General features: G+C 34.0%; 1 protein-coding gene across 3 annotated transcripts in view; it reads left to right on the top strand.

The window, feature by feature from the left end:
• The window catches only part of CPPED1 (calcineurin like phosphoesterase domain containing 1), a 120580-nt gene that overhangs the window by 71774 nt on the left and 34231 nt on the right, over positions 1-14575 (top strand). For all 3 annotated transcript variants that reach the window (XM_051962994.1, XM_051963002.1, XM_051963011.1), the window contains exon 3: positions 9088-9510. In XM_051962994.1, the coding sequence (XP_051818954.1) occupies positions 9088-9510 (423 nt within the window). The remainder of the gene's footprint in view (positions 1-9087; positions 9511-14575) is intronic.

The following is a 14575-nucleotide window of genomic DNA, read 5'->3' as shown; positions in this document are numbered from 1 at the left end:
TGTGGTCAGTAATGATTTCTGGTTCTTCTTTGGTTACAAATTCCTTCTTCCTTCACAGATCTTAGAGGCAAACAATCCTGTATTCTTCTAATTTATTTATAATATCATTCTTTATATCTAGATCATAAACCCATTTTGACCTTATCTTGATATACGGTGTTATGTGTGGATCAATGCCTAGTTTCTGCAATACTAGTTTCCAATTTTCCTAGCAGTTGTTATCGAATAGTGAATTCCTGTCCCAAAAGTTGGGGTCTTTGGGTTTGTCAAACACTAGATTGCTAGAGTCATTGACTATTTTGTTCTTTGAACATAACCTATTCCACTGATCAGCTACTCTTTCTTAGTTAGTAGCAAATGGTTTTAATGACCACTGCTTTATAATATAGTTTTAGATCTGGTATAGCTGGGCCACTTTCATTTGCTTTTTTTTTTTTTTTTTTCCATTAATTCCCTTGAAATTCTTGACCTTTTGTTCTTCCAGATGAATTTTGTTGTTATTTTTCCTAGGTCAGTAAAATAGTTTCTTTGGAGTTTGATTGGTATAGCATTGAATAAATAGATGAGTTTAGGTAATATTGTCATCTTTATTATATTGTCTCAATCTGTCCAAGAGCACTTGATATTTTTCCAGTTGTTTAGATCTGATTTTATTTGTGTGGAAGATGTTTTGTAGTTTTGCTCATATAGTTCCTGACTTTCCCTTGGCAGATCGATTCCCAAATTTATTTTAAATGGAATTTCTTTTTGTATCTCTTGCTGTTGGATTTTGTTATTGATGTATAAAAATATTGATGATTTATGTGGATTTTATTTTGTATCTTGCAACTTTGCTAAGGTTGTGGATTATTTATAATAGTTTTTTTAGTTGATTCTCTAGGGTTCTCTAAGTATATCATCATATCATCTGCAAAAAATGATAATTTGGTTTCCTTATTATCTACTCTAATTCCTTTAATCTCTTTTTCTTCTCTTATTGCTAAGGCTAGTATTACTAATACAATATTGAACAGCACTGGTGATAGTGGGCAACCTTGTTTCACCCCTGATCTTATTGGGAATGGTTCCAGTTTATCCCCATTACATATGATACTTGCTGATGACTTTAAATAAATGCTACCGACTATTTTAAGGAAAAATCGATTTATTCCTATATTCTTTGGTGTTTTTAATAGGAATGTAGGTTGGATTTTATCAAATGCTTTTTCTTCCTCTATTGAGATAATCATATGGTTTTGGTTAATTTGGGTATTGATAGAGTCAGTTATGCTAATAGTTTTCCTCATTGAACCAGCCTTGCTTTCCTGGTATAAATCCTACTTGTCATGGTGTATTATCCAAGGGATGATTTTCTGTAATCTCTTTGCTAATATTTTATTTAATATTTTTGCATCAATATTCTTTCTGGAGATTGGTCTATAATTTTCTTTCTCTGTTTTTGTACTACCTGGTTTAGGTATCAGTACCATGTCTGTGTCATAAAAGGAATTTGTTAGGAGTCCTTCATTCTCTATTTTTTCCAAATAGTTTATATAGCTTTGGAGTTAATTGTTCTTTAAATGTTTGGTAGAATTCACATGTAAATCCCTGTAGTGCTGGGGATTTTTTTCTTAGGCAGTTGATTAACAGCTTATAGGCACATCTGCCAAACCACCTGCTTGCAACCAGGATAGAGTGGCCTAAGACTCTCACAGGAGATTCCCAGGTGCCTGGAAGCTACAATGCTTTGACTCCCGGCCCCAGCTTCTTGCCCCAGTCTCCCTGCGCTACAGTCTGGGCTTGGCAGACTGTCCATTTGAAACAGACCTGTTCGGAAGTTCTTCCAAGGTATCTTCTTTTGGGAATGTGTTGTATTCCAAATATTTGTGTATTCTTTGACGCCACAATCAGTTTAGAGGCTTAATCTGCTGTTAGTTTGAGAGGTCAGAGGAAGTCACAGAGAGTCATGCCTGCTCTCTATCATCTTGACTCTGTCCCACCCCACCCCATCCCCCATATCCTGACTTCTTAAACTCACATAGCTGCTGTCATGGTTAGGAATTTCCAGCTCTCAGTCTTCTATTTATGCGTGAGGAGGGACACAAGGAACAAAAAGGCAGCCAGAAAATATGCAAATTATGTGTCATTAAAGCAAAGCTGAAGAAGGTACCTAGAGGCCCCTCACTGAAGTCTGAGAGAGACAAATGCAGTGAGAAGGATAGGGAAAAATAGAGAAAGTGACAGACATAGACACAGAAAGTACAAGGAGTGAAAATGGAAGCTACCTCTTTTTTGAACCTTATGCAATCCCTCTAGGCTCTTAGAGAAGACCAAGAACTATCCTTTCAAGAGCCCCTGCAAATACAGTGACCTCTGTAACACCCTAAGTTGTTCTTTAGCACAGATTTTAGACAAATTCAAAATTTCCACCTGAAGGAGAAGTGCTGCTAAGGGAAATCTCTTATTATCCTCAATTTTTAAAATTAAATTTTTAAATGACCATTTATATTCATCTGAAAGATGACTCTGGAGCAGAAAGTAAAGCTGGTGACTTTGCACAGCCCTCTCTCACTTAAATCCAATTTATTTGCAAGTCATAGCATCACCTTCCTGATGTCATGGTTCTCTTCAAGAACAAAGGACAAACAACAATGTGTGAATAGCTGTAGCTGCCCCACTGGAGACCCAGTTGGCCAGTTCCAGATGGGCCAAGTCAGTTCCTTCCCCTTCCCTACTGCTTCAGACACTGAAAGGAGATCATATCCTCTGCATAGCTAGAACATCTTCCACTTTCAATAAGATCCATTCCAAATCAATCCTGTATCAGCCATGCCAACTGGCATAGGACAGAGGCCAAGTTGAGCTAGTGCATAAGTTTTGATATTAAAATAAAACACTCATAGCACATTTTACAGCTTTTAGGTAGTCTAAATATTCTTATATTTTCTCTTCTTGATCTATTCTTTAAATTTTTTTTTAGGTTTTTTTTCTGATCTCTTTTAGTTTCACAGGCTTCCCCTTGCCTAATTCTAATTTTCAAAGAGTTATTTTCATCGTTAATACTCAGTATCTTGAGGAAGGATTCTGGGAAGATGGTGGAGTAGGTTGATAAATTTGAAGCTCTCCAGATTTCTCCAGCAAACAGAACAAATTTGCATCTCAGGGCCAGCATAGACTGATGAAAAAATTTAGGAGACTTGGGGTCAAATAGGTGATTCTCCTGATACAACACAAGAAGATTTCAAGAAAGTCCTGAGGCTGGGAATTAACCTGTATGAAGTACAAACATCTCTGCATAAGTTCCACAGAAACACTTAGTGGGTAGCCTTCAACCAGCACCACAGAAACTTTTACCTCTTGAACTGCATGTAAAGTCGGGGTCTGAGTCCAGGAAGACTGAGTGAATCTCAGCTGATGAGGAGCACAGGCCCAGCTGTGTTGCAGAAATGCAACTCTGGAAGGGAAGGAATCAGCACACCTGTTGCATGCAGAAGCAGTCTGACAGGGACACTGCTTGCTGGAGGCATTTGCTGGAGGGTGTTCCAGATCTGAAGGAAGAACTGAAATAAAAGCCACAGGCATCATTCCCACCCACCTCCCCCCACCCCAGGATTAGAGGTGAACTTGAAGAGGGAAAAAAAAAAAGAACAATCTTAGAAACTTTCTATGGGAACAGGGAAGAGCCAGGTTCATCTTCAGAGGAAGATAATGAAGTAAAAAAGCTTCTACCCCAAAGAGTAACATGAAATGGCTCCCTGCCCAGAGAGAATTTATAGAAGAATTCAAAAATCAAATGAGAGACAATAAGAAAAACTACAAATAAAAATAAAAACCATTCAAGAAAAACAAGAAGATTATAAAAAAAAAAGTTAATCATTTAGAAAAGGAGATAAAGTTTCAAAGAGGAAAATAACTCTTTGAAATTTAGAATAAGGTAAGGGGAAACCAGTGAAAGAAGATTTGAGAGTCCAAGAAATAACAAAACAGATTCTAAATAATGAAAAAGTAAAACAGAATGTGAAATATAAGAAAAATAAGGCGAGATCTGGAGAACAGATCAAGAAGAGAAAATATAAGAATAATTGGACTGACTGAAAAAGAATCTTGTCATAATAATGCAAGAAATAATCAAAGAAAATTGTCCTATATTGATAGATCATGAGGGGGAAGTAAAAATAGAAAAAAATCCACCAATCATCACCTCAGTGAGAGCCTTTGTGGCAAACATTATTGCCAAATTTCAAAAATTCCAGATCAAAGAGAAAATTTTGCAAGAAACAAGGAAAAAAAATTCAAATAAGCTGGAGCAACAATTAGAATAGTATAAGACTTTGCAGCAGCCAAAGTATAAGACTCAGGTCTTGGAATTACATCTACCAACAATCAAAAGAACTTTGTTTGTGGCCAAAAATAGCATATCCAGCAAAATTATCTATTAATATTGAATGAGAAAAAAATCGACAGTCAGTGAACTTGCAGATTTTCAAAACTTCCTGTCAATCAATCCAAATTTAATAGAGTATTTAACATATAAGCATCAATAGCAAAGATCGATGATGAGGAACTCAACATAGACAATTTTTTTTTACATGGGAAATGTATACCATATTTCAAGATTGACATCAACAGTAGGGTAGCTGAAAAAAAAGATTGGAGCAGAGTTAAGGTAAAAATAGTAAAATTATGCAAACGAAGTACAGAGGAAGATAGACATAGAAGCATTAGAAGGGGAAGGAGGGCTTGTAGTTCTGAAAACCTATTCACGTGAAGAATGAGTTAAATAGGCAACACCACACACACACACACACACACACACACACACACACACACACACACACACACACCCACCCTATACCATGAAGGGTATAATACCCTCCAAAATCTATTAAAAAAATAAAAGGGGAAGGATGAGTGGATGGGGAAGTAAAGGGTGAGAGTAGAAGAGAAAGGAAAGATCCATGAGTGGGAGGAGGTGAAATAATAACAAGGTAGGAGCAGAATTAAAGCAAAGGGTCAACAGGGATAGGAAAGATGTGTGTGTGTGTGTGTGTGAGTGTGTGCACGCACATATGTATATGTGGTGGGGTGGGGTGTGTGTATGTATATGTAAGTATACATCTATATAAACATATCTTTTTTTAACTATAACCTGCTTGGGAGTAGAAGAGGTAGAAGTAAGTACTTCTAATTGTGGAGAGAGGCGATGCCTCTAGCTTCACTTTAACTCCAGGCCCTCTGACCTGGAACACCAAACCAAGAGCTCATCCATCCTCCTTCAGTTGCTCACAGCCAGCAGCTTCCCTGCCTCATTGCCTCTGCACTCACAGATGTGCTGGTTCCCTCTCGCCCAGGGCAGCATCTCAGCAGCACAGCTGAGCCTGGTGTTCCTAATCAGCCAAGATTCCCTTGTGTCTTCCTGGATTCAGGCCCTGCCTCCTCAGGCATTCAGGAAATGAAAGTTTCTGGAGTTTCTCCTGTTCTGTCCCAAGTCTTCTTGATTTTTCTCTAGTCTGTATTTGCTCTGAGGAGCAAATTTGTCCTGTTTATCTGGAGAGTTCAAAATCTACTGGCCTACACCGGTATCATTCCAGAATCCTCCCCTGTTAGCATCTTTAAGACAGCCATGATGGGAATCTAGGTTTTCTCATTCTGGCTTGTTAACATCTTTAAGACAGTCCCAATATTTCAGTTCATATTCTTGTCATTCCCAAGATTCTACCTTTACTTCCCCTTCCTTTATAGTTCTGTCTGAATTATAAAAGTAGGCCCCTTCCAAAATCATATCACAAAATCATCTTTAGATTTTGTGCGTGGCCTTTTCTCATGAATAAAAGCACCTTTTGATAAAGAGAATGCCATTGTGATTTCATCATATGCTCCTTGCACCTTGTGCCTCACTTTTTTAACTAAGAATTGCTTTCTTGATCCTCATCAGTATCACCAGGCCATAGCAAGAGTGTCTAGCACATAGTAGGAACTTAATATGTGATTCCTACAGTTGAAAAACAAGAGTTGTACATTTAAAAATTCTGTACATCTTTTATTATGCGTTTTTAAATTAGTTATCTTTTTATTTTAATTTTTGTTAAGATGATACATTTAGGCATTTCGAAGTGCTGAGCAACATTTATTATAAATCTAATTTATCTTGCAATCAGGGGCACATCATTGAATTTTTATGCAGTGCCTCATTTCATTCCTGCCCATCAGTAGAAATGACAATGTTTAAATGTTTATTAACTGGAAATTCTTTTCTCTTAGCATGTCTCTTCTACATGTTTACATGGCAGAACATTTTCAAGAACAACTTGCATATAGCACAGGTGGATAAGGCAGACAGGACAGTGCTTTTTCTCTAGATCCAAAATACTTTTTTCTCTTAAAACTAAATAGAAAATTGATTCTTTCTATTTCAGTTCCTATATATGATAACAAATGTCAATCCAGTGAGTAATGTAAGTTACAAAATAAAGTCTACAAACAAACCTCAATTATCCAAATGATTTGCTAAATGATATTCTTTAGTTACGGGAGCTGGAGATGGAGAATGATGCAAGTCCCCAGGTCTGCTTTTAGATTAGCTGTAGCTATAGTTAAAAAATGTGTTATCAGATTTTTTTTTTAAATAGAAGTCCCAACTCTGTTGCAAATCAGAGATATTTCACCAATTTTCCTTACTTCTCAAGAGTTCCAAAACAGTGATTGGTAGTATTTTCTCTTCAGCTAGATTTGTACTATATTTTGGCAAGAACAATGTGTGATTCAAGAGACCTGGGTCTTAGTCCCATTTCTGTTCTGGTAACTATATGACAATAGGAAATATACAACTATGTGCACCTCAACTTTCTTATTTATACATGGGTTGAACTAAATGCTCTAGAGTTCTGAGAATTATTTAGTAATCAGAAAAACCTACATCATGGAATTATGCTTCCTGTGTTTCAGTTTCTATTTTTAGTAGTTCATTGATTTACTAATTTCTTCCATTTCCTAAGTGCCTCATTTCATATTTCTTAAAAATATAATTACAATCTTAGAGGTAATTTGACAAAAACTATTTGAATCTAAGCAAAACTGATGTTGTGATCCTAAACAGATTTTTGAAAAATGAAGCAGTGGAAAAAGTTTAAAATAATTTAAATATTTTCATTAAGCTTGACTTGCGATGTGTTCTAGAATTGAGTTATTCATTGAGCTGCAATTCCTGTATGAGTACTCCTAAATTCTAATCTAAGAACACTTCACATTTTGTATTTCACACATTAGGTTTTTTTTCATACCAAATTATTGGTGAAATATTCCCCCTCCTCTCCAACAGTTCTCTCTAAACAATTGTCATGTTAATCTGTGCACTATAACTGCTTTCATTTTAAATTGCTTTAATTAGTTTTTCCAAGTTTTGAATAGCCCTTTATATTTAAATACCAGTTCTGTTTGTAGTTATTAGCTAGGCATTAATCAGTTCATGATTTCTCTAATTCCAAGTAGGTTTGTGAAACACCATTAAATGTCCCTTTAAAATAGAAAAATATAGATGGATAGATAATTTCAAAGCATATTATAGAATAGATTTCCTTTTTTGATTTTCCTAAAAAAGATTGTTTCCTGTGCAAAATCAAAGGAAAAAAAATTAATAGGAATAAATGGAAAGTTTCTGCATGGGTTAAAAAAAATAACCTGTAGAAATACAGGATAAGGTTATCAATATCAGGGGACAAAAAGAGATATGGACTTCTGTTGACTACCTGCAATCTGACTCAACATTGATATCATAGTTTTTTTTTTTTTTTTTTTTTAAGCTAATAAAATCTTACATCACATTAAGTTGAGAACATGAGATATTCTCCTGTAGTCTGGAATATGGTGACTAATATTGAGTTCCATATTATGGAAAAGTAAGCTCTTCACAAATGAATAGAAAAGTTTCCTTTTAAGATAAGGGTTGGGCTAGAATCTCTTCATAGCGCTGAGTTTTCTTTAATTCTGTGAAGTGGCAGTTTATTTGTGACTTATAATGGCTAAGGTGAATGTAAAAGGTGAACTTAAAATAGAAAAGTATTATGTATCTAGTGAAATGAAGAAAATTTATCATCCTTAATGTGGTTTTTTATTTGTTTGTTTGTTTTGTTATTGACAGGGATCATTCCCATACCTTACTTGAGGAGTAAAATGAACTTTTGGAAGCCACACTAAAACATTTTAGAAACTTCATAGAAGCAATGAGTTACTATATTAAAACTCCAAAAGGACTTAATTTATTCACTGGGAATTGTTTAGAACAGAATAATTAGCCTCATAATGTAATATTCCATTACTATGTACCAATTACATAGTTCTCCCTTTAGAGTTTAATCTCTTAAGAAAATCCCAGTTAAATGTAGGCTTTTGATCTTTTACAAAGTCAAATAAGAAAAGAAACTAGCTATATTGAGTAGAAAATCCAAATTAACCTTAGTACAAGGAAAATCATGTCACCCTAGAGATTTCTATCAGTCCTGAGAAAAGTAAAGGGTTTTAATTAAGAGAATGTTATCATCTCCATATCCAAAAGCATTCTTGACTAAGAATAAATAAATTGTCATTAAAAAAAACACCAATTCAGCAAAAAGAAACAGTCTTATTAGAAAATCACTTCCCCCCAATGGATGGAAACTAACTCTTTCTCACTACCAAGACAAACAGAGGCTTGACTACCTTAGGTCTTTATTAGCCTGTAAGGCAGAACATAAAAGTTTAGAATCACTTCCTGAGCCACATTTTATTTTTCTTGTCAGGATTTAGATAATTTCAAAATTAAATGAACCCTAAGATTATTAGCAGTCAGTTCCTATGGACTTTACAGAAGGGGAAACCAACCAGTTACTAAATTTCTAGGCACATTAGTTCTAATATTAGATTATGCTATAACCCCAGTCAATTAGTATTTATTAAGCACCTACTATGTGGCAGCCACTGTGCAAAGTGCAGGTATGAACAATCTATTAGCTTCCTATCTTGATGACATAAAGTATTCTTTACAATAAATGCTTTCTGGGGGTGGGGCAGAAAGCAAAAAGTTAATTAATACAACTTAAAGCCTTTTGTGACTGTTAACTATTATTCTTCTAGGAACTCGATGGAGAGCAAATCAAACAAAGGATTTAAAGAAAGTTCTTAAGGACATTGACAAAGAAATCCCATTGGTATTTGTGAGTGGAAACCATGACATTGGTAATGTTCCTACATCAGAAGCTATAGATGAGTATTGCCAGACTTGGGGAGATGACTATTTCAGCTTCTGGGTTGGAGGAGTGCTTTTTCTTGTCCTTAATTCACAACTATATGTTGATTCCTCTAAGTGCCTCAACTTAAAACAGGCCCAAGACAAATGGCTTGACACCCAGCTAGCTATGGCAAAAGAGAAGATGTGCAAGCATGCTATTGTATTCCAGCACATTCCTCTTTTCCTCAAAAATGCTGATGAAGAAGATGATTACTTCAACATAAATAAGCCAGTACGCCTAGAGTTAATGAACAAGTTCACCAATGCAGGTTGGTAGTTTTTGTACTTTTACAATTCTTTTTCTTTATTTCTCATTTTATTTTTGGAAAGTTATTTCTATCTTTTGTAGAAATTAAACTGCCTCAGGTTTTGAAGTAGTGAAATTTACATCATTGCTGTCCATTTTCAAAAATAACCTAAGTAAGGAGGAAGTATAGTGCTGATTGGAATGGAAATTTGGGATGTTTCTGAGGAAAAATGCTGTCATGTTTAAGAACACTAGACTTAAAGTTAAAACATCTAGTTTTCAGTCCTGATTCTACCACTTGGACAATCCCTTTCCCTTCCTAGGCCTTAATTTTCTCTTGCTAAATATGAAGGTAGCAGATCTAGAAGATCTCTAAAAGTCTACCAGTTTTTTGATTCTCTTAGATTTAAGCAATAAAGCTAAGTTTGAATGGAGACAAGCAACGCCCCATCAGTCAAACACCAAGTTAGCTTTATTCTCTGAGAAAGAAGCTGTAATGGCTTTCATCATCTGTACAAAGAACAAGTTCAGTCAGTGCAGGAATATACATTCCAGTTTCCACAGATTGCATATGCTTCTGTAAGGAGGCTACATGAATAGATGAGAATTAAGAATAAAACTTTAGTACCTAGGAAATATAGAATAATGACCTGGGGGGAGGTATAAAGAAGATATTTAATTGTTTTTGCTTTAATGAGATAGGTTAAGTTCTTTTCATAATTAGTAATATATTTGATTTGAATCCTTACCATAATCTGCTATATTAATGTCCCAGTCACAATTGGGTATTTATTTGATAGGGAATAACAGATAATGGGCTAGCCTTACCAAAAAAAAATTGGTAATAATAAAGTAAACTGATTTCAGTTAAAATGTTGTTTAAAATATTAGGAAAGTAATTACTATTAAAAGAATATATAAAAAAAAACCTTAACAGAGTTCTTGTAATCTTTATTCATTAAAGTAGTATTTACTTGTGAAGAGTAATAAGCACTTCTCTATTTGAGAAGATTTTCACATAAAGCAAGCATAATAGAGACATTTTTCAACTGTAGCACAGTTATGTAGTTGGGCAACTTCACTTAAGGTCTTTGAATTTTACTCCATGCTTGAAGTAGTGCAGAAAACCATTTCATTAACAAGTAAATTAAGTATCAAGATAGCATCAAAGCCTCTTTGTTTCATTTTCATAGAGACTGTTTTGCAGTGAAATTATTTTCCACTGAAATTATTTCTTTCAAATCAAATGTTAAACCATGTAAATGCCATCAGTGTGACTGTTATTTGTTAATGCTGTATTTATGTCTGTTCCCTATTCTCTGTTTTTGTGGATCTCCCTTTGATAAGAATAAAAGACCAAATTTCCCTGCAGATCTAATTATTTTTTGTAAGCATAAACCTAATAACTCATCTCACTTTATGAGATTGAAATTTAAGTCTAAGAAAGGCTACCTCTTTCTATATGCTTTCATATTGTGGTGAATTCTTAATAGTCCTGAAATTTTACCTTGGAGAATTTAGAAAGAGGACATCCTTCAAACAGATTTCATATTAATCCTTGATTCTAATTTTGTTAGCTTAACAGATCTCCCCTTTTAATTACTTCTTAAACACTTCCCTGCCCTGCCCCCCTTCCCTTCCCCCCCCCCCCCCCAAAAAAAAAAGACAATTGTGGGAAAAATAATTTAGGGTTTCATTTTGACACTACTGTGTCCAATAGGCAAAGTACATGTTTGGTTTAGAAATGTAATTAGTGATAGATGATAGACAGAAGCAGCTATACCCAAAGAAAGAACACTGGGAAACGAATGTGAACTATTTGCATTTCTGAGTTGTTTTTACCTTCTGAATCCAATTCTCCCTGTGCAACAAGAGAACTGCTTGGTTCTGCAAACATATATTGTATCTAGGATATACTGCAATATATCTAACATGTATGGGACTGCTTGCCATCTAGGATAGGGGGTGGAGGGAGGGAGGGGAAAAATTGGAACAGAAGCGAGTGCAAGGGATAATGTTTAAAAAAAATTACCCTGGCATGGATTCTGTCAATATAAAGTTATTATAAAATAAAATAAAATATTTTAAAAAAAGAAATGTAATTAGGTGGGTTATAATAATACATGTAAGCATCTATGAGCAATTTTTTAAAAAATTGGTTCATAGCAAATTAATTTCAACCCGTTTTGGAAAGCCAGAAGTTTGTGATATTTATTAACTTAAAGACCATGGTAAAATTATAGGTGATGATGGCAGATTGTATTTAATATTGCCTCATACTTTTTCTGAGTAAAATTTTTTTCTAATACTATTTCAGTCTCATTTTTCTAGTTGTGCTGAAATGCCAGTACTCAAAAATATGTCAAAAGCTCATCAGAATATTAGGATAGCTTTTAATTATGATAATTGTGTTGTGATAAAACAGCCTTTTAAAGAACAAATCCCTCCCCAAACGACCATGGAGGCCAAACCCAAATCTTTTATAGCTGTCTTAATGAATAATTCTGAATCATTGTGTGGGATGAATAAATGATTTAATAAGGAATACCAATAATCTTCTCACATTGTTGTATTAAATTTTTTTTTTTAAATAAGAGGAGGCCTGTGAAGAGAAGGAGGAAGAAGCATACAATAGGGCAACTGAAGAATGCTGAGATGAGTTCTCTTTATCAAATAGTGTGAGCTCTTCATGTCTGCAGGTTTCCTTAGTAACAGATACATTTAGTTCCTACATTTTGGTCTCATAAAAAACTTCCTTTGTGTGTGTATTAAATGTTGTCAAATAGATAGTACAAATAAACAGTTATCATGGCAGGACAGATATATGGTTATGAAATTGTACTAGTTAGATTATATCTTTCTGCCTTGCTTAGGAATAATCAATTTCACCGAATTCACAATTATGATCCTTTTAAATCACTTGATACCTGTTTTGAGTTCTAAGAAACAGATAATAGGCAATGATGCCCTAATTGTAACTTTGTATTTTCGTTAGTCATTATATTTTTTCAGTATGAAGTTACTATCTTGAGTAATTAATATATATACCAATTTTTAAAAACTTAATCCCCCAAAATTACTTTAGCTTTTAATGAACATTTCCCCCCAATATCCTTTGTGCCTTTTTCTCTTTACAACATAGTAATTAGAACCATGTTTTGAAGTGCCCCAAGAAAATTTAATAATTATTCCTGCTAAAAGTTATGTCTTTTCTCAAGTAGAAGTGGAATGTTGTTATTTACAGCGATGGTTTTAAAATCATCAAAATTTGGAAAACAAGACACATAGTTTATAGGGTCTAAAAGGTTGTCTTTAAAGGCATTTTAAGCCACAAAAGCAGGGCCCAGATCTGGTCACCAAGATAGACTGAGGAAATATTTTCTACTGATCTTCAGAAGGTGAAACCTCCATTACTTGTGGGAATATTTCCCATGCCAAGTCCCGAAAGACTTAATGAAATCATTCATAGTTCTATGCCAATTAGTAAAGATGCTGAAAAACTACCAATAAAGCAGTTCCTAGAAATATTTCAGAGGAAGCCCCTTCTCCTTACCTCCTTCAAAATATTCATTGTAATTTGTAGAAGCATCACTATCCAGTTGCATTGACATAAACCTGCATATATGGTGTAGAAAAATCTCTTAACAAAATCTGTTTATTATTCATAGTCTGTCTGCTCTGAAGGAATTTCTCTGGAATTCTTTAATATATAGCACTAAATTTACATTTTTAACTTAATAACTTTGATTTATTGGCAAACAAGCTTATTTACAAACTTTGTACTGTATCCCCTACATGATGTTAAAAAAGTTCCTCACCTAAAAGCCATGAAGCAAAGTTAGCAACTGTATATTATTGCCATTAGTTTCAAATTCATTCCTTAAGAAAATATTTTAATGTAACATTTTATCAATCTTCAGATTAAAAAACAGGGAAAAAATAACAAACAGTCCTTTTTATTAACATTTTCACAATACAAAGATTCTGGGAGCAAATCTACTTTAGAAATTTTAGCCTTTTGATTTCATTTTCCAAATTTAGATCTCATTTTCATGTGGTTAGCTACATTTTTATGTTTCAATCAATTTTGTATAAACATCATGTTTTAGTCATTTGATGTCTGTATTTCATTCACTATAAACGTACATAAAAGACCGACTGCAGAAGCTACATCTGGTGTGAAGTGATGAATTGCATTTCTCACATTGGAGGTATCCTTAACAGTTGGGCTAATTAAACTTAAAATCATGTCCTTATGATAAATATTTATAAATTGAGAATCTGGTGTTTGTAAATGTGTACTATTATGTTTGGAAATTCAATAGACAACTCTTCCATTTAAAATAAATTATTTTCTTTATTATTTTATTGTTTCCTTCCTACCTTCCTCCCCCCTAAAAAATCAGTGACTTTTGAAAAGTGCTATTTTTTTTTCAGTTGTTGCAAATAACAAAGGACATAAAAGTACCGAATCAGTTGTAACTAGATCAAAACTTAATGAAATGAGAATACAAGAATATTATCAAGAGTCAACATATTTTTGCAATTATCAGTTGAAAAATTCAAAATATTCTAAAAATTCTAGTTTGTCATTTGAATAAACATTTTCATATACCAGAAATTTTTTTTTCACTTACCAAAAATTAGATGTTCATCTTAAGAAGAGATTTGTTGCTTTTCTACTTTGTGAATGGGTGGGGCCTGGGAGGGGAGCTGACTTCTTTGTCAAAATGATCTAGGTTCCATTCCTAATTCTGATACATATTATCTCTATGACTTTAAGCAAATAATTTAACCTCTATGTTTCCTAGGAAACTAACTCTCTAATACTTTAAATTGTGTCTCTTAATTCTCAATGCCTAGCAAAGTGCCTCACATAGTCTCTGAGGCATAATAAAAAAAAAAAAAAAAGATGACAAATTGTTCTTTCACTACATATATATGCCTCTGTGTTTGTGTGTGTAGTATATGCATGTAGGTATCCAGTACATGTAGAATTATATATAACACAACAACATTCCAATCCTTTGAACTGACTTAAATTACCTAAAAGGAATCATTTTTGGAGAATAATTTACACAATGGTG

The sequence above is a fragment of the Antechinus flavipes genome, chromosome 1 (genome assembly GCF_016432865.1).
Source record: "Antechinus flavipes isolate AdamAnt ecotype Samford, QLD, Australia chromosome 1, AdamAnt_v2, whole genome shotgun sequence".
Taxonomy (NCBI): domain Eukaryota; kingdom Metazoa; phylum Chordata; class Mammalia; order Dasyuromorphia; family Dasyuridae; genus Antechinus; species Antechinus flavipes.
The sequence above is the reverse complement of the archived record's forward strand: the minus strand, read 5'-3'. Positions and strand labels throughout refer to the sequence as shown.